Source organism: Camelina sativa, chromosome 20, assembly GCF_030686135.1.
Source record: "Camelina sativa cultivar CO46 ecotype springtype chromosome 20, ASM3068613v1".
Lineage (NCBI taxonomy): Eukaryota > Viridiplantae > Streptophyta > Magnoliopsida > Brassicales > Brassicaceae > Camelina > Camelina sativa.
Genome location: NC_141899.1, coordinates 35,390,472 through 35,415,468, shown reverse-complemented (window position 1 = coordinate 35,415,468; position 24,997 = coordinate 35,390,472). Strand labels below are relative to the sequence as shown.

Here is a 24,997-nt window from a genome sequence, read left to right as displayed (position 1 = left end):
CCACATAATCTAGCAATTTAACAAATCACAAAATCTAGCATGCAAAGTTCCTTGCAATTATTGACAAACACGTATTAAGTAGCATCAATCAATCTAGCTATCTAACTCGACCTTAGTGTTCCTAGAACAACATAATTAGAAGCATATGCAAGGGTCTACAATCCTACCTCGACATTGGTGTGGCAGACATTCTAGGGTTAGCAACAATACGAGCGGGATCTTTCCTCCTTCCATCACCCGATCCAATATTAACTTCCACACACTCAATCATCCTTTGTAGATCTAAGGTTTTACAGAGAGATTAAGCTAAGATCTAGGGTTTTAAGGAACTAGCGGTTTCAAATAGGCTTACCTTACAATTTAAGGTTAGGATATCCTTTCTCTCTAACTCTGATTGCCTTTCTATCTCCTTATGGCAGAAACAACAGATTGACGACGGTGGCTAGGGCTCGGGCGTGGGTGGTAGGGTTTTAGATAGAGCTCTTTCTTTATAGTCTTTAACTTGTTACTAAAGGTAAAATTAAGGGGGTTAGCTATCTATTTATAAGGATACTAATAGATTAGGGTTTTCCTTTTTTTAACGGGGTTTAAAGTTTTCTTTTAACTAAAGGGTTTGTTAAACAGTTATTGATTTTCACTAAGGGGTCTTAACGGGTTGGCAAAGATTTGTTTTTTTTTTAACTGAGCCTTTTTTTTTCCTTTAAACAAACCGGGCTTACCTACTTATTTGGACCCGGAACGTTACAAATACGAAAACGATGGAGATGGAAATTTTTAAATTTGAACCGTTATTGTGTGTAAAATCATGGAGATTGTGAAAATACGAACCTGGATTAGAGCAGCTTAACAAAGTGAAAGACTAGATTTTTACAACACCTTATCTCTCTCCATCTCTCTCGATCCGATTGAACGGAACTATGAGAAGTTGTGCGTTTTGTGCGCTCAAAGTAGATTCACTCGTAGCTTTGTATCTCAAAGTGTAAGAGTTGGTTTATTTATTAGAGTTTCGGTTTAGTTAAATCAACTGTATGTGTTTACGGAGTTTCGGTTCAGTTTCGTGTGTTCCGAGATGTATCTCGCTCGTGTTTTGGCGGCTTTCTATCAATCAGTTAAAGTTTAATGTGACTTCAATATAATATTGTCTCAAAATCTAATTTAAGAATTAAGAAATCATTCAAGAGTTTGTTAAAAACCAAAAGTAACATTTATGAAATTCAGAAACACAAAAGGATATGTAGGCATTAGAAGCATCATTGTTTCATATTACAAGTTTCTCACATAAAATTGGTTTGATATTACAAGTAGCTACGTCACCTAAGTTGATTTGATATTACAAGTACCTCACCTAAGTTGTAAGTACAATCTTCTTAAAAAACAAAAAACCAAAAAACAAAGTTTCATCTCGCACTAACCCTTTGAAAAGTCAAGAGAATGTTGACCAGCAACTCTACTAAGCTTAAACTTGTACATGATGTTACCGTGAGGTCCTTTCTCTGTCCAGTACTTGTCAACCATGTCTAGACCATCATACACATAATCCTTTCCTCTATGGTCCAATCTCTCTTTGCCAAGTATCACTCGCACTGGAGTCTTTATCTCCATGCTATTAGCTAAAGCCAAGTTTCCCGCAACAAGCTTCTGATCTTTGATTACTTTAACACCCTTGTGACCTCCTTCACCACAGTAAAACATCACATCAGAACCACAACTGTCGGTGTAACCACTACCTTCCGATGAAACAATGCTCGTAGCTAGTTTCTTGTTCCCTTCCTCCATGTAATCAATCCCACCCCTCATGTTAAAGTGAAGACCTATTATGTTGAGCTCTGCTTTGAATTGATACTCATCTCCAACCTCGATTCCAGGGACTGGTCCAATCATCTTTTTCTCGTTCAGTTGCATCCCCCTTTCCATGAGAACCTTCCGAGTCCTGAGATGTGCCCTGCTCGCTGCAGTTTTTGATTCACCTCGTCGTGGTACCCTGTCACGATCAAACTCATCATGCACAAGTCTGAAAAGACGCAACACCTTGAGAACTTTCTCCCGTGGGCTAAGATCTTTGGTAATCCGGTTTTGTTGTATAACCCGGGGGATGACTCCAAGTTTATTTGACCAGCTTTCATCTCTGTGTTGATTTGGTTTAGAAGCATTTGCTCTTAGTCTTACCGCAGCTGCATTACTCACCTTCTTCTTAGCCAGTGGTGATTTCGCCACAGCTCTGGCTACCAAAGGATACCTCTGAAAGTTGCCAAAAGAAGGTCTTCTTTTGCTTTGGGAAGCCATTAGCCTAATACCTTCTTCAGAGCTTAGAGGTTTCACTTTACTTTCAGAAAATAAAGGAACCTTCCTCTTAGCGGCTTGATGAAATTTCCCATTGCCAATATTACCATTACCTGCTACATTGAAGCCAGCCTTCTTCATAATGGAATCAAATGATTCGACTTCCTTAGGCATATGGTAATCGTGACAAGCAACATCAACACATTCGCTATCTCCATAACCATTCGAATCCTCTTTTGTGTAACTTATGACAGAAGGGGAGATCGTTTGAGTCATCATCCTGCACACAACATCAACTGTCTAGTAATCGCTAAGTATTTTTTTATTTCCAAACTCAAGAGACACTCATAAAAAAAGTAAAAATAAAAAGACAACAACCTAGGTTAAATCTTCAACATACTGCAAAAGTCCATATCAAACCCTAATTAAGATCCAGGTATTTAGATGAAAAAATTCAACTACAAAACAAGAAATTCCAAGAACAAAGATTATACTTGAGTTTCAGACTAATCGAAAACATGCCTCAGTTTGAGAAACCAAAAGAAAAAATGTAACGAAATATTTTTTTTATGCACAAAAAAACGAACAGAAATGTATGAAAACTAGCAAATACAGTGTATTAAACACAGTAAAAAAAAGAAAGAAAAAGAAGTGAAGGGAACAAACAAAAGGATTCAATGAACCTGAAGACGAGTGATTATTATGGTAATTGTTTTGTTGTTATCTTCCTTATGTTTTACTACGGGGATTCTTCTAGTTGTAATATATAAATCTCGGCTCGAAAAAACAAAAGTTAACAATACTTAGGATGGGCGGCGGTGTTTGTTTAATTCTTACAGTATTTTTGTCTTCAACCACTAATCCTAGTTTTTGGCGATCGATGAGTATCTCTAGTGAATTTCACGATAGAGATTTTGAGTTTCTCACAAAAAAAAAAAAAAACTACTTCTCAAATTTTGGTGTTTTGAATCTATCTTCTTGTTCTCTTTTACGTTTTCTTTTTAATTCTCTTCTTTTATTATTTTTTGGGGCAAAAGAAACAGAGTTTTATAAGGTTCAAAGGTTGTGAAGGTACGTTTGCAACCGTAAGTTTATAGAATAAACCTATTCACTCAACCATTGCAATGGTTAAGAAGATAACCGCTGAATTAACAACACTATATTCAGTAGTAAAATGGATTTAATAACACGTTCACACAAACTTTAAAAAATATTAAATTTTTATAAAAAAAATAACAAAAACAAAAAACGTTTTTGTAAATAATTTTAAAATATTTCAACTTAATAAGTAATGATTTTATTAATTAGGGTATCCACCAAGCTTGTTAAACAAGTTTAAACCAGTATTAGTAGGATTTCTTACTCTAATACAATGACCGCCTGGGCTAAACCCTCTATTACATCCTACTAATATTGGTTTAAACTTGTTATAGTCCCTCACATCTGTGGAAAATTCTATCAGGTTGCTAAAAACCGTCTAACAGGTATAACTGGTGGACTTGATTCAAAACTTTGTTTTATGGAATTTCTCAAAAGGTCGCTGGCAAAAGATTATAATAGTCTTTGGTAACAAAACTATGCCAAATTGTTGAGATTAAAGTTGACTTTATTAATTATAGGCCTGAAGGAAGTAGGAACACAAGTGAAACAAAACTCGTTACAGGGAACGAGAGAAATCAAAAAGCCACAAAATTTCGAAGCAAACATATAAACAAAAGAGAAGAACGTTTATGACCTGTGAGGATCACAACATTATTTTACAATTTTACTTGGCCAATTTTCACATATACATCCTTACTCACTGAAGATAAGTGTTACCTTTCCTCCTTAAATTAATTGTGTGTGTGTATGTGTGTTGGTTTACGGAGCTTCAGTTCAGTTTCGTTAATTGTGTGTGGTGTTGGTGTGTGTTGGTTTACGGAGCTTCAGTTCAGTTTCGTGTGTTTTCGTTTTTTGGCGGCTTTGTTGTATCAGTTAAAGTTCTATGTACCGTCAATATAATTACAAAAATCAGAAACAGAACTATCATTCATTATGTAAAACATCAGAAGCATCATTGTATTTGTACAACAAGATCCTGAACCTACTGCAAAAAGAAAGAAAAGAAAATTCCCAAACCACACTACGGTCTGATATTACAGGTCCCTTGACCTACTACATAAGTAATCTTCACACTAATCGTTTGAAAAAGTCACAAGAAGGTTGACCAGCTATTCTACTAAGCTTAAACTTGTACATGATGTTACCGTGAGGTCCTTTCTCTGTCCAGTATTTGTCAACCATGTATAGACCATCATACACATAATCCTTTCCTCTATGGTCCGCTCTCTCTTTGCCAAGTATCACTCGCACTGAAGTCTTTCTCTCCATGCTATTGGCTAAAGCCAAGTTTCCCGCAACAAGCTTCTGATCTTTGATTACTTTAACACCCTTGTGACCTCCTTCACCACAGTAAAACATCACATCAGAACCACAACTGTCGGTGTAACCACTACCTTCCGATGAAACAATGCTTGTAGCTACTTTCATGTTCCCATCATCCATGTAATCAATCCCACCCCTCATGTTAAAGTGAAGACCTATTATGTTGAGCTCTGCTTTGAATTGATACTCATCTCCAACCTCGATTCCAGGGACTGGTCCAATCATCTTTTTCTCGTTCAGTTGCATCCCCCTTTCCATGAGAACCTTCCGAGTCCTGAGATTCGCTTCAGTCTTTGATTCACCTCGTCGTGGTACGTTGTCACGATCGAACTCATCATGCACAAGTTTGAAAATACGCAACACCTTGAGAACTTTCTCGCGTGGGCTAAGATCTTTGGTAATCCGGTTTTGTCGTATAATCGAGATGACTCCATGATGATTTGACTGTCTTTCATCTCTGTGTTGAATTGGTTTATGAGCATTGGTCATTGATCTTAACACAGCTGCATTACTCAACTTCTTCTTAGCCAGTGGCGAGTGTCTATGTTTCTGCACAGCATTGGCTCTTAATCTTGAAGCAGTTGCATTACTCAACGTCTTATTCACCGGTGAGTGTCTAGGTATCTGCAAACGTTTGGATAACTTAACATGGGAAGCCATTAGCCTAATACCTTCCTCTTCGCTTAGAGGTTTCACTTTATTTTGAGAAAGTAAAGGAACCTTCCTCTTAGCTGGAGGAAATTTCCCATTGCCAACATTACCATTGAAGCCAGCTTTCTTCATAATCGAATCCAAAGATTCGACTTCCTTAGGCCTATGGTAATCCTGAAGAGCAACACTGCCAGCACATTTTCCATCTTCATAACCATTCTTCAGATCCTCTTTTGTCTCACTTTCGACAGCAACATCATCATCACTTCCAATCTCACTTGTCTCATTCTTAACAGTAAAGCGTGGAAAATCTCTAACAGCAGAGACCTTTTCTCGCTTATAAGAAGGGGAGGTCCTGTGATGAGCAACACATTTGGTATCATCTCCATATCCATCCAAATCCTCCTCTTTGGTCTCACGTATGACTGCGACATGAGCACCACCAAACTCATCTTTAGCAGTAAAAGGAGGAAAATCTCTAACAGCAGCGACCTTTCGTCGCTTTAAAGCAGGGGAGGTCCTTTGAATCATCATCATCATCCTACAAAATCAACTGTTTTTGGTAAACAACTAAAAGCACTATGTGATTCCACAAACTCCTTAAAAAGAAACAATCAAAGAAGAAACCATCAAAATCTTTCCCTAATAATCCCCACACGTAAGAATTCAAGAGAAAGATGAAGTTTTAAACTCAGAATCAAGCATAAAATTCCAAGAAAACGACATGGGTAACAAGAATAGAATATACAAGTAGTGTGAACACAATAAGTATTGTGTGATCCCTAACAACAAGACAAAGGGTAAATACGAAGATGACGGAAAGGGAAAAATTTTGAAATTCGAACCGTTATCAAGTGTAAAAATCATCAAAATTGTAAAAAAAAAATTACGAACCCTGGATCTTAACAAAGTCAAAGACTCGATTTTTACAGCCTAATATCAAAACCCTAACTTCGATGAAATTTACAAACAAACATAAACAAAATTCAAGAAAATGGCAGAACAAGGAACGCCTAAAGGGTTCAAAAAGTCGAAAAATGCATTGAATTTTACAGTAAAAATGGGAAATTGAAATCAAAGACCGCCATGCGAGTAGGAGGAACAAGGTTGAAGAACACACACAAAAAAAAAAACAATTATGAAGCGTCGAACACAATTAGGAATTAAAAAAAAAAGCAAGGAAATAAGAAAGATTCACCGAACCGAGAAGCAGAGAATCTCGCGAGGAAGACAAGTAACAACAATATTGATTCGTCTTCTTCTTATTAATTGGTTCTGGATTCTTCTTGATGATAATCTCTGAGGCTCCGTAAACGACGAAGTGACTAAACAGTATTACTTAGGAGAGGCGGTTTCAACTATAAATTATGTGTTTTGGATTTTAAACCTCTCTGTTTATTTTATCGGAGCCACAAACAACGTCATTAATTTTCAGTTGTACATTTTAAAGCGAATTATAAGCAACTAAATTACTACGTCATGATTAGAAAATTTTTAATGTTTACGTTATATACCAAATGAGTGAGAGTAGTGGTGTTTTAAGTTCTCTCTATAGCATTTAATTTTTGTTTCTCATCTACTTTATTACTAGTACTAGTTACAAAAACTCATTACTCTATGGAATTAAAATAGAATAATGGAGACCAGAAAATGGAATTTTGGAATTAAAAAAAAAAAAAAAAAAATTTGCAAAAATATTTTTTTTTTAATATATAGTTTTGCAAAAATATTATTTCTTGTTGCTCGTTCTATATTCAAAATGACTAAATTATATACCTTAAACTCCAAATATTGAATTCTACCTCTCAAAACTATACCCATCAATGTAAAATTAGGAATCTAAATCTTAAAAGAAATTATAATAATCAATCTAACACATTATAATTGTATAAAAGAAAATAAAAATGAAAATGGTAAAAAAAAAAGTTTTTTGAAAAATAGTGTTGATATAATTTAGAAAGTCTTGATTTATTCATTAACATAAGGTGAGTATTTTTACATGATGAGATTTCTTATGTGATAGAACCGTATCACATGTCAATATTCTAAGTATATTCTAATACCCTCCCGCAGGTTGGTGATCCAGAATTCTGAATACCAATTTAGACAATAAATTTTCAAACATAAAAAAAACTAGGTTTAGTATGTGTAGAAGATAAAAAAAAGTGGCAGCTTGTTAAGCAGCCGCAAAGTAGAAAAAGTATAGCGGCGGCTTGTGGCTTTCATGGAAAACAACGACAACAACGGCTTGTAGAAATGGTGGTAAATAGACGTGAGGCGGCTAGTGAAGTGGCAGCAAAGTAGAAGTAAAGTGGCGGCTAGGTTTAATAGAAAACTAGTAGAATCTTTAGAAAATAGTATAATAAGATAACGGAAGCGACACCAGCTTGAGCAATAGGTTAATGATTTTACAACGAAAATCATCCAGTTTCGGATGAGCATCCAGTAGCTCTAGTTTCGGAAATGAAGAACGGGAACGAAAAAAAATAAGGGCCTTTCTAGCTCTAGTTTCGGATGAGCATCCAGTAGGAATTGAACCTACGAATTCGCCAGTTATGTTTCTTTCAATTCAATCTAATTTTTTCTGGCTCGGCTATACTATCCAGCCGAGCCATTCTAACCCAGGATGGATGACCCGAGAGAAGATCTCGTCCACCAAGCGGGATAGCCAGATCATGAATTAGTAACTGCATCCAATCTCCAAAAAAACCAATTTTTTATTTTAATTGTACAAAAGAAAAAGATAGAAAAACTAGGGATATTGTGTGATTTGTTTAGTTGGGATCCATAGAAGTCCAACCAAAGAGGTGAATAGGGTCCCAAATAACGAGTCTGTTAGGATGCCTCAGCTGCATACATCGCTGCACTTCCACTTGACAGTCATTCAATGAAAAAACTGAAAAATGCAAAATTTTCGCCTGCTCCCTCCCCGTGTCCACGTCGTCGAAGAAAGGGTCTTTTGCCCCGATTTACCGTCGTAGGGAGCGATTTTAGAAAATAAATTAGGTCACAAGAGTTTTCAAAGTATATTTTAATATATCCTAACAATTTTCAAAAGAAAATTTAATGTGTTTAAAGCGATGAAATGTTTGGGGTTTAAAATTTTAGTTTCTGTTTTAAAATTGACAAAACCCATCAAAATCTAAATTTTCTATCTTTTTTAGGAGAAGTACTTTTCTTTTAAGTTTGATAGGTTATAAAGGCCACAGATGTTTAACAGATTTTGAGAGGCTTTTAGATTATAGATTTTAGTTTTTAGTTTTTTTTATTTGAGAAAGAAATAAAAAATAATAAATGAAATTTTGAGAAAAAGATCTGGTAAAGGAACTTCTCAATACCCCATTGAAATTGGAAATTTGTTCCTCAAAATCTTTAATGGCAAAAAATAAGGGTTTTTGGAAACACTAAGACCAAAAACCATTTGGAAAAACATATCCATTGAAGGCTGAAGTAAAATTTTAGACAAAACCTAAAACTAAAAATAACTTCAAAAAATTTCAAGTTTGACGGGTTTTAAATTTTGGATTTTGCAAAAAAAAAACTAGGAAACACATTCACACTACAAAAGTGAGTTCTCTAGAACTTTTTGGGATGTGTATTCAAACTAGTATTTTAAGTGATTTGTGTAAAATATACAAATTATATGTTCAATCATTGATTTTAAAAACTCAATGAAATCTACCTTAAAGTCTATTAATTACTATTGAAAATAATTTTTGAATTTGATATTTAATGATTTTAGAAGATTTGAGAGGATTTTTAAACTTAAAATACAGAAAACTAAATTTAATTGTTTTAGGTGAGATTTTAAAAATTGTTACAATAAATCGTATCAACTTCTTTAAAACCATCAAAATAATATTAAACACTCATGAAAACTCAAATCACTTATAATACTAATTTGAATGTAAAGTTATTAGGTTTATCTAAATGAACACAAAAAGAAAATTGAAAGATAAAGAGGTAGACATTACCTTATGTAAACACTCTTAAGTTGTGATGTTTTAATGTAAAGTTGTTGATCTTCTTCAATTGTCAAAAAATCGTCTCTTGCTTGCATAAAGCATGATATGTTTTACCTACCTAGCTAAAAATAAAATATATATCAAAATTTGGTGGAAAATAAGAAATATTTAAAAACACAAAAATCATAAGTTTTTAATTTTAAAAAACAAACATAAATAACTAGAGTAGAACTAGGCCTGGACAAAAAAAACCGGATTTGAAAACCCGAACTGGAACCAACCCAAAAATATAGATCCGAATCCAAAACTGGAACCGGTAGAATAACTTATTGGGTCCTAATCTCCTAAACCCGAAGAACCAGAACCGAAACCGGAATCAAGAACCGAATGGAAATCAGGTAATCAGATAAAATTTGGGTAATCGGGTTAAATTTCGGGTAATCAGGTACAAAATACTAACCCTAAAGATATCAGACTTTTTCACGTAATCATGTACAAAATACCGACCCAAACCCAGTAAGACCCAAACCGGCCCGAATCCGGTAAAACCCCAACCGATCCGAACCGACCTGAATCTGGTAAAACCCCAACCGTATATGAACTGATATTTTCTGTTTACCCTATTGGGTCATAAACTTCTCTACCTGGAAAACCCGAACCCGATCGGTTCCTACCCGAGTGCCAAGAGCTAAGTAGAACTGAACCAAATTCATATCCATTTAGATCAAAATTTTAATATAAATCTCAATATATTTTGTAAAACTATTAATATAATATGGGTTTAATACAACTAAAAGATCTAAATATTTGGTGCAAGTCTAAGATTTAGAGGTTAATGATGCAGCCTAGCGAAAGTTCCAGAATATTGCAAACAAAACCGTCTCTCTTGGATCCGAATGTTAAAGGGAGAGCTGCATCGTTGAATTGTTGCTTGCAGGAACTGTTCACTATAATCGCATATGTTGAAGGGAATTGAAAATCGTTTAGATCAAATATATATATGTTATGTTATAAACGTTTTAAAAAAAAAACGAAATCTCTTCGGATCCAACCCATCTGAATGTCCAAATTTTCAGAACGAATCAAAACATATCCCGAATCGAATCTCCGATCCGGAATAATAACTTTCACCCCTAGTTTTAACCCTTTTAACACACTACCCTATCACAGAGGTCGATAAACCGACTGTATTTTGGTAGTTGAGATGAGAACGAAAAAACAAAAGCTAGCAACTTACCCGACTCGTTAGAAGAAAATATTTATCAACCTATTACGATTGATTAGCTCCAAAGATACAACAACCTCCTGTTAAAAAGAGCAACTAAGCAAATATAACCATACGTATCTCAAACCTTTTGAGGATTAAGCTCCAGCCAAACTAAATTTGATATCGTAAAGAAGAACAAGAGAGGTGTGAGAGATTTCGAATTCTCTGTGCTTAATTTACTGCTCTCTCAAAATCTTGTGAGGTGAATGATTTATAGAGTTCATGCAAAACCTCTTTTTATAGTGGGGAAAACAAATCTCGATATATAGCACTAAATATTCGCAGTTATTATCAATTTACCTTTTCCTAGGGTTTTCTCAACTTAATGCGATATTATTTCCCTTTTCTTTTTGTAAAGGATATTGGTTTTCCATTAAATTATAGAAACTATTTTACATATTTAACTCGAATAAAGTAGATAATTTATTCTCCAAGCAAATCATGCTTTTGTATTCAAATTTGGAAGTTTACTCAATCGATAAGGAAAATATTTTTTATATATTTTATTTATATATATCAGCATATATATGGGGAAAGGAATATATGTATGATTTTTTTCTTGTAAGTAAAAAACTTCCAAAACGGGTATAAGTTGTCTGTTAAGAAATGTAAATTTCCATTTTCTAACTCATTCTCTTTATTATTTCATTGACCATGCAAATATATCAAGTCAAGTCAATGGAGGTTGACCAGGAATCCTACAAAGCTTGAACTTATAGACAAGCTTACCTCTAGCCTCTCTCTCTTCGCCATACTGTTCAACCAAATACAAACCATCGTACACGTATCGCTTCCCTTTACGATCCCACCTCTCTTCTCCACGGATAACTCTCACTTCAGTTTTATGGCTCATACTGTTAGCCAACGCCAAGTTCCCTTTGGTCAGTTTCTGATTTTCAGTCTTCTTTTCCTTGCTCATTACGTTACCTCCTTCACCTGTGTAAAACATCACACCAGAGTTGAACGTATCGATGTAGCCGTACCCTTCTGAGGCTACGATGCTTGTGGCGAGCCTAAGATCTCCTATTTTCAAGTAATCGATCCCATGCATGGTCTTAGAGTGAAGCCCTACGACACGGAGCTCGGTTTTGTACTGAAACTCATCCCCGACGTTGATTCCTGGAACTGATCCGATTCTTTTCTCAGTGTTTAATTGCTTCCCCATATTCTCCAGGACATTGAGCGTCTTGATGTCGATTCTGCTTGTTGCATCCAACTGATCACCACCGCGCCTGGCCTTTTTGTCTTGATCCAACTGTCTGTACACTTTTTGGAAGAGGCTCAATACCTCAAGCACTCTCTCACGAGGAGTAGGATCAGAATCAGATGATCTTCTAGTCTCCATCTCTCGTCTGTGAGATGAACTAGAAGCTGCAACATGATGACCAGCTGGTTGTTGTTTTGATTCGGGAGCTGCAACCCTTGGATGATTGTCAGAAACATCATCATCATCACCAAGTCTTGGAATCTTACAAGGATCAATGTGAGTTCCACAGCCCGATGGGAAATCTCGAGTGGCAAAGACAACAGATCGCTTCTGAGAACTACTAGACATATTCCTGTAGACAACAAAACAATCACAAAGTGCAAATCATCATACAGTTGTATATATGAATGAAACTCACAGATTGCTAAATGAATAAACAAAAACAATCACAAAAATCATCTCTTTGGAGGTTTGGAGTAATCAAATCATCATACAGATCTACGATCTCCTAAGAAGTCTAAAACTATATATCAAACACACAACCATGAAGCGAAATGCATAAACTTTTCGTAGATTTCAAGTTTGCCATACAAAAGTGAAGAACTTTATAACACAGAGATTGAATCCAAGACTCTATTTTGACGGATCTATCAAACAGAGATGGTATCATACAGAGAAGTGTAGTCACTGAGTTAGTTATTACCAAACGATCTTCATGTGTGGTCATCAGATCAATATTGAGAGCATTGAAGAAAAGAAAAAAACACTAACCTCGCTGGTGATGATCTCTCTCTCTCCATGAGCTTCAAGATGCGATTTTTCCAACTGATTTCAAATCAAAATTACCATAAGATTGTTCTCAGAAACCCAAAAGACGAAAAAATGAGATTCTCACCTAAAATCAAAGCAAAATCAGAGCATGGAGTTTCGAAAAGCATAAAGATTTCATTTTTTTCTCAGGGAACAAACAAAAGCGTTTGGTTGAAATCGAGAGCGACGAACTCAGACAAGATCGTAAAATCGATGAACGAAACAACAACGCACCAGAGAGAGATAGAGAGCGAGAAGGAAATGAGTGATCGAGATGAGTTCTACCTCGTCTGTATTTTCCGACGAAATCGAGCAGTGTAATTAGTTACTACACCTCATCATCTCATATCTTCTCTCCGGCTCCGGCGAAACGAAGATTTTAGAGAGAGACTTCTTTTTCTTTGTGTTGGGTTTATTTGACTAAGAGAGTTCAGTTTTATATAGAAATGGAAATGTAGAATACAGAGTTTTCTCTTATTATTATGGTCATGGATGGGCCAATGCCATTAATTTCATGGGATCATTTTTAGACAATAATCCAAAACTTCTTAATTTGAGTTTTTAATTCTAAAGTTATGATAACTTTAGTGGGGGTTATCGGTTTGAGATTTGAATAGAGTTTTAAACATTTTAAAAGTTATGTAGAATATGTTTTTATTAGATCAAGATTTTGTTAAACTCTATTAAAGATTAGTGTCATTAGTTTGTGATTGGTAAAAAGTCATTTAGAATCTTAACAAATTTGGGTTATTGGATTTAGACTTTTATGAAGTCATTAGAAGTTTTGTGTTATTCAATTAAAACAAAAGAATCTATGATTGTTAATGAGTTTAATTATTATGTTATTGATTCATGATTTTAGACACTTCCTTTACAATATAAAGTCATGAAAAGTATCACAAAAAATACAGAAATTATTTGGAATACTTTACAAGATGTTAGAAAACTAATCAACAAAACTTTCTAGCAATCTTTAACAATCTTTCATTTATTAACTTTTAATGATTTTATTGAACTATTCAAAAATCTTCATAAATTAGAATCCAATATCATCCCTTTAATTAGTAAAATATATATAATGCATGCCAGTAAATAATACACTGCATTTATTTGAAGATAACAAAAAAAAAGAGTAGTGTATTACCACAAAAACGTATACGTATAGAAAAGAGTGTTCTACTAATATTAGAAGTTGAAAACATCTTACAATTTTTTTAATAAAAATAAAAATAAAAATGCAATAGTATAAAAGATGCTTTCACACTTACATTCACAATAAAAGGAAAGGAAAAAAAAAACAGAAGCAAATCCTCTTATGTAATATTATTATGATTTTTTCTATAAAATAAGTCTCCATAGAATTTAGAAACTGTAATAAGCCTATCTAAAGATAAGTTAATAGTTGATTTGTTATAACACCTACTTCTTTAAATGTCTTTCGTGTGTTATTAGTTAATAAGGTTCACCTATTAACAGTAAACACAATATCAATTGCTTTAGCTAGGTTTTTGTGTCACAATAGCCACAATGTTACATCCCTCTAGGACTTCACCGGTTTCAGTTTTTTAGTTATATACCGACTATTTCTTCTTCATTGACTTTGATTCTTAAAAAAAAAAATATTGATTCTTGCTCAAGAAACGAGAAAGAGAACTGGAAGTTGAAACCATATTTTACTTTGGTTCTGGTTTACTTTGTATCTATAAAAAAAAAATTAATATGAATTATGGTTTTGGGATTGCTGACCATAATTTTTTTTAAACTAACTTAGATTAAAAAAAAGGTAAAATTTTGGAAAAAAAGTCAAACAAAAGCATGAATTATTTAAAAATGGTGAAAAACATGAATTTTGTTGGTGATGAAGTAAATGTGTAATTGTTACTGATTTAGTCAATCGGTTTTTCGCCGAAGGGGTTTTTGATAAAAGTTTAAATAGTATGCATATCTGTCTAATTCTAAAGGTGGCAAAGCCAACCCGAATGATAGAATTGTGTCCTATTAGTCTGTGTCATGTGGGGTATAAAATTATTTCGAAAATCTTGTGCCAGCGGTTTAAAACGGTTCTACCGGATCTTATTTCGGAAACTCAATCGGCTTTTGTTCCAGGCCGACTAATTTCCGATAATATCTTGATTGCTCAGGAGATGTTTCATGGTTTACGAACTAATCCGTCTTGTAAGAAGAAATTTATGGCTGTAAAAACAGATATGAGCAAGGCGTATGATAGGGTAGAGTGGGCTTTTGTTGAGGCACTACTTCGAAAAATAGGGTTCGCGGAGACATGGATCTCTTGTTTTTGTGTTACATCGGTTGAGTATAAAGTTCTTCTTAATGGCCAACCAAATGGATTGATTATTCCTGAGCAGGGGCTACGGCAAGGAGATCCGTTATCTCCTTATTTGTTTATTTTATGTACAGAAGTTTTAGTTGCTAATATCCAGAAAGAAGAGATGGGTAAGTTGATCACTGGGATTAAGGTGGCCAACAAATGTCCACCAATCACGCACCTGTTATTTGCGGATGATAGTTTATTTTTTCGTAAGGTTGAAAAGGAACAATGTGGAGCTATCTTGGATATTTTAAAGCAGTACGAGGCCGTCTCAGGACAGAAAATTAATTTTGCAAAGTCTTCGGTACAGTTTGGTCATACGGTTGATGAGGGGGTTCGAGCGGAGATGCAGGGGGTTCTTGGGATAACCAATTTTGGGCGGTATGGGTTCATATCTGGGTTTACCTGAGAGTTTAGGTGGGTCTAAAACACAAGTCTTCTCTTTAGTTCGGGATAAACTCCAAAATCGGACAAATGGTTGGACGGCAAAGTTACTATCAAAAAGAGGGAAAGAGGTGATGATTAAGTCCGTTGCGACTGCTGTTCCGACTTTTGTGATGTTTTGCTTTTGGATACCGACAACGATCACGTCTAAACTTACTAGTGCAGTGGCGAATTTTTTGTGGAGTACAAATGGTCAGTCAGGGGGTATGCATTTGCTTGCATGGGAGAAATTATGTTGCAGTAAGCAATTAGGCGGTTTGGGTTTAGGAATGTGGACGATTTTAATTCGGCTTTGCTGGCTAAGCAATTATGGTGGCTGATTGAGTTTCCAGACTCACTGTTTGCCAGGATTTTCAAAGGTAAGTACTATCGGAACTCCAATCCAATGGAACCGATTAGGTCATACTCTCCCTCGTATGGGTGGAAGAGTATTGTATCCGCTAGATCTTTGGTACACAAATGGCTCATTAAAAGAGTGGGCTCCAGGGAAACCATTTCTATATGGACTGATCCCTAGATCCCGGCTCAATCCCCAAGACCAGCTTTAAGTAAGGGTCCTTTTGCGGACCCTTCTCTCCAACTAACTCATTTCATTGATCATCAAACAAATTTCTGGCGCATGGATCTGCTTCATGAGCATTTTGATCCGATGGATGTTGACTTGATAGGGGCTTTACCCTTAGGGAGTTGTCCATCGGCAGACTCCTTAGGGTGGCATTTTACAAAGTCTGGAAAATATACAGTTAAGTCTGGATATCATACGGCACGCCGGGAAGCATCCCAGACTTTTCAGGTTCTAGGGTGCGGTCTAGAGATTACCCCTCTTTTGGCCAGTGTTTGGCAGGTTAAATGCTCACCTAAAATACAACATTTTATGTGGCAAGTTTTGTCTGGCTGTCTTTCTGTCTCATCTAATTTGAGACGGCGGGGCGTAGCACGTGATTTGTGTTGTGCACGGTGTGGGGCTGATGACGAAACAATAAATCATGCTATTTTTGTTTGTCCACCAGCTCGGCAAGTGTGGGCCTTATCTTATGTTCCGGTGTGGCCAATTTCTTTTCCCACGGACTCTTTGTATGCAAACATGGATCATTTTTTAGGCTCACAAAACTCAGGTTCTCAAGCATCCGTTTTCCCCTGGGTTATGTGGTATATTTGGAAAGCCCGGAATGCACGGGTTTTTGAAAATAAGGATGAGCAGCCTGGGGAGATTTTCAGGGTAGCAGAAGGTGAGGCGTTATCTTGGCAGCAGGCACAGGAAGAGGGTCAGAGTGAGGATTTCCCCTCTGGTCCCGTCGTTTCTAACCCTTGGGTGAGGGAGGCTGCAGCTCCTCTTTCTACCTTTTACTCGGGTCATCGGTGTTTTGTTGATGGATCTTGGAAGGCCGGTGACACATTTGCAGGTGCAGGATGGATCTGTACGGTGTCTCAGGATTCGTCGCACATTATGGGAGCTACCAATTTCCGATGAAGTCTCTCCCCTTTACATGCTGAAGTAGAAGCTTTCATCTGGGCTATGCGTTGCATTATTGGACATGACTACCGGGACGTGGCTTCTAAACTGACTGTTCAGACTTGGTGAAGATGGTGTCTTCTCCTCAAGACTGGCCGGCTTTCTCGACATACCTCGCCGATATCAAGATTGACAGGGAGGAGTTTACTTCTTTCTCTTTATCTTTTATTTCTAGAAATTTGAAAGTACGTGCGGACGCTTTAGCGCATAAGGCGCGTATAAGTCCGTACTATGTTTTGTATGTAAACAACTTTCCACCTTATTGTCTCTCATGAGCTAATCTTTTGTTTTCAGAAAAATAAAAAAAAATAAAAAAATAAAAAAAATAGATCATGAATTTTTGTTAACTTTACCAAATAGTGCACGATGTTAATGGAATTCGCTATTAAGTCGTTAAATTGATTTTTAATTCAAGTAAATCACCAAATTTATTCTTACTATTTAACAAAATCTATTAACAGGTATAGTAAAACCTCTATAAATTAATAAAGTAGGAATCATGAAATTTTATTAATTTATAGGGGTTTTAATTTATCGATAAATTAATAAAATTTTAAATTATGAAGAGATTTTTTCATTTTCATAATTTTGAAAATTTTCTATTACAAAATAAAATACTTTTGTTATGATTCACATTTTTATAGAATTTTTTTAATTTATATTCTTGGCTATCGGATTTGATACTAATAGTTTTGCTTAATTATCCATGTGAAAATGATAAATGTTAGAAGTTTAGAATTTAGAAAAAAATTGCTAGTACTATATATCTTTCATGGTAATGATGAAATCAAAAAAGATATTGCGATGTCTTTAGAACTATTTAAAAAATAATTATCGCATCTAGAACTATACATAATTTTTGTATGTAATTTGAGAAGACAACACCAAAAGTTTTTAATATATTGAAAAATATTATAGATGAGTTCTAACTAGAATGCAAATTCAGGAATACACAAACAATAATAAAGTCATATTTCACTAAATTTTCTTAGATATATATATATATATATTTTTTTATATCATTATTAATTTATGATATTGTTGAGACCATATTTTTACATAGGATTTCTAAAAAAATTATTATCTTATTATTTTATCGAATTATGTCATTTTTTACACTAGCCCAACTCGGAACCGGAAAATTTTATTAATTTATAGCGAGTATTAAAAAGTCAAATTCGTTATATAATTCAAATTCGTGTTTTTAAATAATTCAACAGAAAATTCAAGGTTTATTTGGAAAGTCAATATAAATTTGATATTATATCCACCACAAGTAAAGTTCATATTTCTTTCACCATATTTGTATGTTTTGTTTGTTTACAAAAGATTAATAAGAATTTCACACATAGAAACATTGATCCTCATCAGAATAACATATATATAGATATATATAGATATATATATACATATATATATATATATATATGTGGTAATAGAACAAAATTGAAGAAATGGTGGTGTTTTTGACAAAATTAGTTTGGTTTAATGAGAGAAAATGACACAATTTATTTGTTTTATATCAAGGTGAGTATTTATAATCTTTTTCTTCTAGGATTAATCACTGATTGTATAATTTCCATAATTTTGGTTTTATATCAAGGCTTTGATACCATTTATGTGACAACCCGTCCCGTTGACCCCACTAGCCCACCGCTAGCTTGCCCCCATAGGCCCGAAGCTGGCCCTGCAGGGCATCGATCCTAACCCTTCACTGGGCAAATGGAACTATTCATCCAAATCCACAGTAGGTTATTGGTGCGCCAGGCGTTCCTCAAACCCTGGTCCCCACCCTTTAACAACCTTCCCACAGGACAAGTTGCCACCAATTGACCTGCAGATCAATTGGTGGCAACTTGTCCTGTGGGATTATGTGACAACCCGTCCCGCGGACCCCACTAGCCCACCGCTAGCTATCCCAACGGACCGTCCGTGGACCCCACTAGCCCACCGCTAGCCGGCCCAACAGACCCCAAGCTGGCCCTGCAGGGCATCGATCCTAACCCCTCACCGGGCAAATGGAACTATTCATCCAAATCCACAGTAGGTTATTGGTGCGCCAGGCGTTCCTCGAACCCTGGTCCCCACCCTTTAACAACCTTCCCACAGGACAAGCTGTCACAAATTGATCTGTGGATGTGGATTACAAACAAGAAGGCCAGCCTTTCAATAATCTACGTCCCCACATCTCTCCCAAAGCAACCAAATAAACAAAGCTAACTCCAAAAAACCAACTACTGATTAAAAAAACTCACAGTTCATCAACACTAGGGTGATAAATTTTAGTAATGAAACCAACACAAGGAGATTTGTAAGGATAAGCATCTGGAAGCTCAACTCTTATCTTCCACACACCTCTTTGATAGAGACCTATCACATCAACACACACATAAAAACCATCAATAATTGCAAAAACCCTATCTCAATCATTTCATAAGTAATCATCAGAATCAGAAAATCAAAAAAGCAGTAAAGTAAATACACACAGAAGTGTCTGATTAAGAAGACTAATACAATCAAACGAAACTTCAATAAAAAAAATAGGTGTGTTTTGTCAAATTGTAAATCTTACTGTCTTTGGGACCATTGAATTCAACATAGAACTCTTGCATACCATCGTTGATGTCTCCACTTTATAATCGCTCATCATTCTGTTAAACAAGATCAATCCAACCCTCAAAATCATCAATAAGAAACCGACATTAGAAAAAATAAATTGAAATTGAATTAAAAGAAAAAAAAATTACAGTTTCATCATTTCCATTTCTCTGTGTTTGCTTGGTGAAGGCATTTTTTTTATCTTTCCTCTTGAGTTTTCTGGGTTTTTTTTGTCTTCATTGCTTGGTTATAAGGTTCTTATGATGAAGGTGGAAGCTCATCAGAAAATTGGCTGAGCTCGCTAGAAAATCAGAGGAGGCGGAGGAGGAAAAGAAGAAGCTCACCGCCTAAAAGTCAATTACAAAACAAAAGAGGAAGCTTCGCACCAGATTTTGATTTTGATTTTGCGATTGGAAAAGAGGAAGCTTTGTTTCTCCATGTCCAGGGCAAAAGAAATCGATCAGAGAAGTTTATTTAAAAAAAAAAAGAAAAAAATCGGAGGAGTTGAGTTTGTGACGGAGGTAATCGGAGAAAGAGGAGATAATTGGGATGAGAAAAGGAGTTCACGGAGGTGACAAAAAAAAAAGAAAAAAAAAAGAAGAACCTGAAATTTTATTGAATAAAAGAGAAACAAAAAATCAAAAGAAGTTAAGCTTCTCTCTCTTAACTCTCTCGGATCCTTCAGAGAGAGAAAGCTTTGTATATTTTGTTTAGCCGATTAACATCGGAGATCTTCCGATTGTATGTCGATTTAGTTTTTTGTCTTAGGTTTTCCGGCTTTGTCCGGATCTAGTTCCGACGTTTTGTCAGTTTAGTTTCCGAATTTATTTCGGAATTAGATCTTTTTGTTTAAAACCTTTTGCTCGCTCTTCAGATCAGCGTGTTTATGTATTCTTAACTGAGTTTTACAACAAGATGAAAAGAAGAAGAAAAAGACATTTATGAAAGGGAAAGATGAAGATGTTGATGCAGTCGCTGCATTAGTTCAGTAATACAAGAAGTAGTTCAACAAAGCAGATAACATGGAGCTGAAATAAGGGAATCAGCTAAGGCGAAAGTTATGAAGACTAGAAGCTTGGAGAAGAGTCTAGAAACATGAAAAGTTTCCTTTTGAGTAGAAAAGGAAACATGAAAAAGACTTTCCTATTCCATAAAAGAAAAGGAAATTTGTAAAGAGATTTGGTAATTCCTATTAGGATTAGAATAGGAATTTAAGCTTGTATAGCCACGACCTATTGTGTATAAATAGGGAGCCTAAGCCTTTGTAGAGGTTAGCACAAAAGAGAAAGAGAATTCTTAGACATTAAGGTTATGTGGGTTCTTGTAGGAAAGCATAACTCTTAAGGGGACTAAGGGGTTTGTCTTGAGAGGTTCGTGGATTGTGTATAGATCCATGAACATGAGAGATTAGATAATTGATTGAGTGAAACTTGTAAGTTTACTAAACAGATTATCTAATAAAGAAGTTTTATTTTGAAGAAACCCTGTCTTAGTTTGTGATTCAGTTTGTGTCTCAGTTTCCATACATATCAATAGCTCTTGCGTTTTCACAGCGCTTTCATATTGAGGAAGTGTTGAAATCAGAAAGTTATTTGACTGATCTTTGTTGTGCTGTGCTTGAGTCTTTGTCCAATTGATGGTAATATCCTCATTCAACCATAGACGAGTTCTATTGAGTGAAGGTTCTCTTTGGCCGTGTTGATTCAAGTTGCTGCGATTGGGAGAAGTGGAGTATGAAGATTTGGAGTCCTTGTCGTGTTAGATAGTTCTCTAAAGAATACTTCAGTTTCAATCGATCGAGTTTAAATTCCGGTGAACAAAGCAATTTCAGTCATTAACTTCTGAAAATTGTTAGCAAAAGGTGATCAGTACAAATTGAAGGCTTTCTACAATAGAAAATCTGTACAGAAGTTTGAAGAATCCGCCGGCGGTGAAATTTTCCGGTGAAGACAGAAGTTGTCTTGAGTCGGTGGCAATGCAGTGTGTGGAACACATATTTCTTCAGAAGTTACCACGTTGCTATACACGTGTTGTTTTACCTTTCAATGTTTATCTTCTGTATTGCAATTGTGGCTTGTTGAGCCTAAAAATTTGTACTTTAATGTTTGCCCGTTTTGGGCTTTTAATATAAAACGTTGACAAAAAAAAAAAAAGAGAAACAAAAAATAAAATTGTAAATTAGTTTTAATTCAGAGGTCAAAATAGTCAAATTGTACACTTTCTTAATCTAAGAGAATTTTTCTAGAACGACAATTATTTAGGATCGGAGGGAGTAACATATAAATGAATGATACAACATAAACATAATATTAACAAATAATAAAATAAATAAAAATTCTCCGCGCTGGTAGCGCGGGTTATTATCTAGTTTTATGTATATATACGTATTAGATATATAGAAACTATGTACTTAGATAGAGAATTCATTGCTTTATTTCTGTATTTGGGTATCAAAATGCTACTAAATATTTTCTCATCCTACACAAAATAAAAGCACAAATTTAAACTCTTTAAAAAAAAAAAAAAGATAAAAGAAATCGAAACTTTCTTGTTCTTGGAGTTTAGTAAGAACAATAAGACATATGTATCAACATATACATATAAGACCATCAGGCAGAGCCCTTACATAAAAATCCTTCCTTTTCTATCTGCAAATTGCAATTTCTAGTGCAGAAAAATCTCATTTGGCCAAAGAGCTTAAAGAGCAAAAGTGTTTTCCCTTCAAGAGAGAGAGAGATCATGTAAAGTCTTAGTCTTTGTTCTGAGAAACACCAATGAGTTTGAGAAACTTTTATCTTCTTTCATATCATGTGAAGAAGCTCTGCTTGAGGGAATGATCCATTCGACGGCACATCAAGAAGAAGATCTTGATCAGAAATATCATTATCTTCATAGCTAAACACTAGAGATCCACCACAGCTCATAGGGTTAAAGGAAGAGACACTATTCTCTAAAATCTCTTCAGTTTTGATGTGGTTTGATCTAATCTTCATCACTTCTTTGGGGCTTCTCATCACAACCCTTGTCTCTGAAGGATACAAAACCTCAATATAATCAGAAACAGACAGATTTTATCGCAGAAACTTATGGATTGACGCAAGATTCTTAATTGACCTGAGAAGTTTTGGTTTAAGCTTTCACAAGGTCTTTCAATGGTTACAAGACTATTATTATTTGATGGACTCAGGTTTGAGACCCTTGATGGTGTAGTGACAGAGTCTTCAATCTCTTTTCTCTGTTCCTGAAGCAAAGAGATTAAGTGAACAAAGTCCAAAAGTATAGAAACTATTTGTTTCAAGAAAAGAGTATATGTTGAAAACCTTGAGCATGTAATAGCTTTCCAACAAATGGGATTTGTTAGGATCGGATAATGCAAGCTTTGCAAGTGTCTTCATGTCTTCAAGTTTTGATCCAGATAAAGAAGATGTCTCAAAAACACCATCTGCTACAAGTTGTTGAAACAAGGAGAAGTTCTCTTTGAATTGAGAACTCTCAAACATGCTTCTGAGGCTGGCAAAAGAGAAAGCAGGAAGTATAAGAAGTAACTCGAATAAGCCACTGAAATCTGTAAAATACTGAAGTCATTGAGTTAAATTACCTATCAGGACGATCAACAGAGTCAACTTGAGGAAGTAATTTCATCAGTTTTTTCTGTTCTTCCTCAGTGAATTTTTCTATGAACTCATCGAAGTTGAAAACATCCTGCAGAGATATGTTCCCAAGTCAACTTAAGGCAACAAATTGATTTTTGAAGAAAGTTAAGGCAACAGTTGTTGGGATGCAAATGAAGTTACCTTTAAATCTATGCTACAGAGTAGTAAACTATGTCTTCCTAAGACTTGAGATTTGCTCCTGCAAAAAAAAAAAAAAAACGTCGTTCATGCTTACTGAAATCAGAATCTCCAAGAGCAATCTTCGATCTTTAATGTCCACAAGTTATTTACCTCTTCAGTTGCTCCTGCTTTATTGCTTTGCCACCAAACTTAGCAGAATGAACTGATGAGGACTTGCTGCTCTCAACTAAGAATGAGCTAGCTTCAGATTCCTCTTCTCGAGCACCCGAGCTGTGAGGATCTCTCATAAGAACACTCCCATGTCCTAACAACATTGGTGTTTCATTCTCAAAAAGTAAATCACATTCTGAAGAACCAGAGAGACAAGAAGACTGCTGTTCTTGTAGAATAGTATAGAGATCCTTTGTGAGCTTTTCAACAGAAGAAGCAGCCTTTGGACGGCCCACACCTGTCCTCCTCTTACAAGGAAAAGTCGTTTCCCACGCATTAGATTGTGCACAGCTCTCAGAGTTTGATACAACCGAACCTGAACTCGATCTATTGCTAGCATCTTCGTCCAGAGCCTTCCTCTTGAAACCGGTACTGAATTCCAAGTTTGCTCTTTTAACTGTGAAATTTTCTTGATATGATTTCCTCTTTGGAATCTTTTTGTTCAAAGACATTCCTTTAATCATCACCCTTTGATGACCTCTACGATCATCAATCTCTATCTCATCACCTTCAGCACGAGAATGAAGAGGTGTGTAGTTCACTAATGTTCCCTTAGTTCTCCACCTCGAACCACACGCATTGCACAACACCGGCTTCTCTGGTGGCCCGTTTCGCCATAGAGGTGTGCCTGTTTACAGAAATGTTCCCAATGATCAAACACTCAATAGCAACAACAAGAACAATGAATCATACTTTCAAGACCAAACAATCCTAATATATTGAGTCTCAGACACAAACAATGAGTTCAGTATTCATTTGGTAAACAATTCAAAGCGCAATAAGAGTGATCAAAAGCAACAAAGGACCCTACATACAACGTGGTCTTGTGATCATAATAAACACAGGACACAAACCAAACCAAATCATTTTCAAATGCTCAATCTTGTTTATGTCTCCAAAGAAACGTTTGCATTACTCACAGTTCTTGAATAGTCAAAGAACATAAATCGAGAATTGAAGAAACAAGAACTCACTTGTAACTCCACAGTGATAGCAAGGCCCTTGCTTACCCATCTTTTTCTTTTTTCACTTTTTCAAAAATTAAACAATTTCAGAGAATTTGTGAAATTGAGTTTTAAGGTTGTTTACTAATTTCAGCTATACAAAGACTGGGTTTTGGAAAGCTTCTCTACGAAGAAAAAAAAAACCCAGAAGGAAAAAAAAAAAGTTTTTATGTTTGCAGAAGAAAGCCAAATAAAAACCCAGAAAACAAAACACAAAAAGTGTTTCTTAAAAAAAAAAAAAAAAAAAACCTCAACCAAGAACAGCCCAGATAATATTCAAAAATCCGAAATCAAGAAGAAGGTTTTTTATTTATGGGTTTTTTTTTTTTGCTTTGAGCTTAATCAGTCTAATGCAAGAAAAACAAAAAAAAGTTCCAATAGAAAAGAGAAGAGACTTATTGAGAGAGGAATCTAACAAATGGCTGTGAAAAAGGGAAAGAGAGAGAAAGTGTGGTGTGAAGGTTTACAGAGAGGGTGTGATTTTTTTTGCATTTTTGTGTT

At 35.3% G+C, this 24,997-nt stretch overlaps 3 protein-coding genes and 2 pseudogenes across 8 annotated transcripts; 1 reads left to right on the top strand and 4 right to left on the bottom strand.

The window, feature by feature from the left end:
• Positions 1–1,181: 1,181 nt before the first annotated feature.
• LOC104772947 (YDG domain-containing protein At5g47160 pseudogene) lies at positions 1,182–3,294 on the bottom strand (annotated as a pseudogene). Its single transcript, XR_015592065.1, has one exon. The product of XR_015592065.1 is annotated as a YDG domain-containing protein At5g47160 pseudogene (transcript).
• A 995-nt stretch (positions 3,295–4,289) lies between these two features.
• On the bottom strand, positions 4,290–6,683 carry LOC104772001 (YDG domain-containing protein At5g47160 pseudogene; annotated as a pseudogene). The gene is made up of 2 exons (XR_015594005.1): positions 6,554–6,683; positions 4,290–5,896 (listed from the first exon to the last, which is right to left on the bottom strand). The product of XR_015594005.1 is annotated as a YDG domain-containing protein At5g47160 pseudogene (transcript).
• A 4,523-nt stretch (positions 6,684–11,206) lies between these two features.
• On the bottom strand, positions 11,207–13,199 carry LOC104771999 (YDG domain-containing protein At5g47150-like). Of its 3 annotated transcripts, none has more exons than XM_010496636.3 (3): positions 12,890–13,199; positions 12,566–12,619; positions 11,207–12,146 (listed from the first exon to the last, which is right to left on the bottom strand). In XM_010496636.3, the coding sequence occupies exons 2-3, from the start codon at positions 12,592–12,594 to the stop codon at positions 11,258–11,260; spliced, it is 918 nt and encodes a 305-aa protein (XP_010494938.1). In that variant the 5' UTR covers positions 12,595–12,619; positions 12,890–13,199; the 3' UTR covers positions 11,207–11,257. The 3 variants fall into 3 exon arrangements, with proteins under 3 accessions (XP_010494938.1, XP_010494940.1, XP_010494939.1); XM_010496638.3 differs by having other exon boundaries at positions 12,690–13,058; XM_010496637.3 differs by having other exon boundaries at positions 12,839–13,016.
• Positions 13,200–15,996: 2,797 nt separating this feature from the next.
• On the top strand, positions 15,997–16,848 carry LOC147919894 (uncharacterized). Its single transcript, XM_087504157.1, has one exon. The coding sequence runs from the start codon at positions 15,997–15,999 to the stop codon at positions 16,846–16,848; it is 852 nt and encodes a 283-aa protein (XP_087360283.1).
• A 5,168-nt stretch (positions 16,849–22,016) lies between these two features.
• LOC104771998 (GATA transcription factor 27) lies at positions 22,017–24,997 on the bottom strand. Of its 2 annotated transcripts, none has more exons than XM_010496634.3 (7): positions 24,467–24,997; positions 23,433–24,120; positions 23,283–23,340; positions 23,087–23,190; positions 22,809–22,998; positions 22,603–22,729; positions 22,017–22,516 (listed from the first exon to the last, which is right to left on the bottom strand). In XM_010496634.3, exons 1-7 carry the CDS (start codon positions 24,504–24,506, stop codon positions 22,290–22,292), a joined length of 1,434 nt encoding a protein of 477 aa, XP_010494936.1. In that variant the 5' UTR covers positions 24,507–24,997; the 3' UTR covers positions 22,017–22,289. The 2 variants fall into 2 exon arrangements, with proteins under 2 accessions (XP_010494936.1, XP_010494937.1); XM_010496635.3 differs by having other exon boundaries at positions 22,603–22,723; positions 24,467–24,992.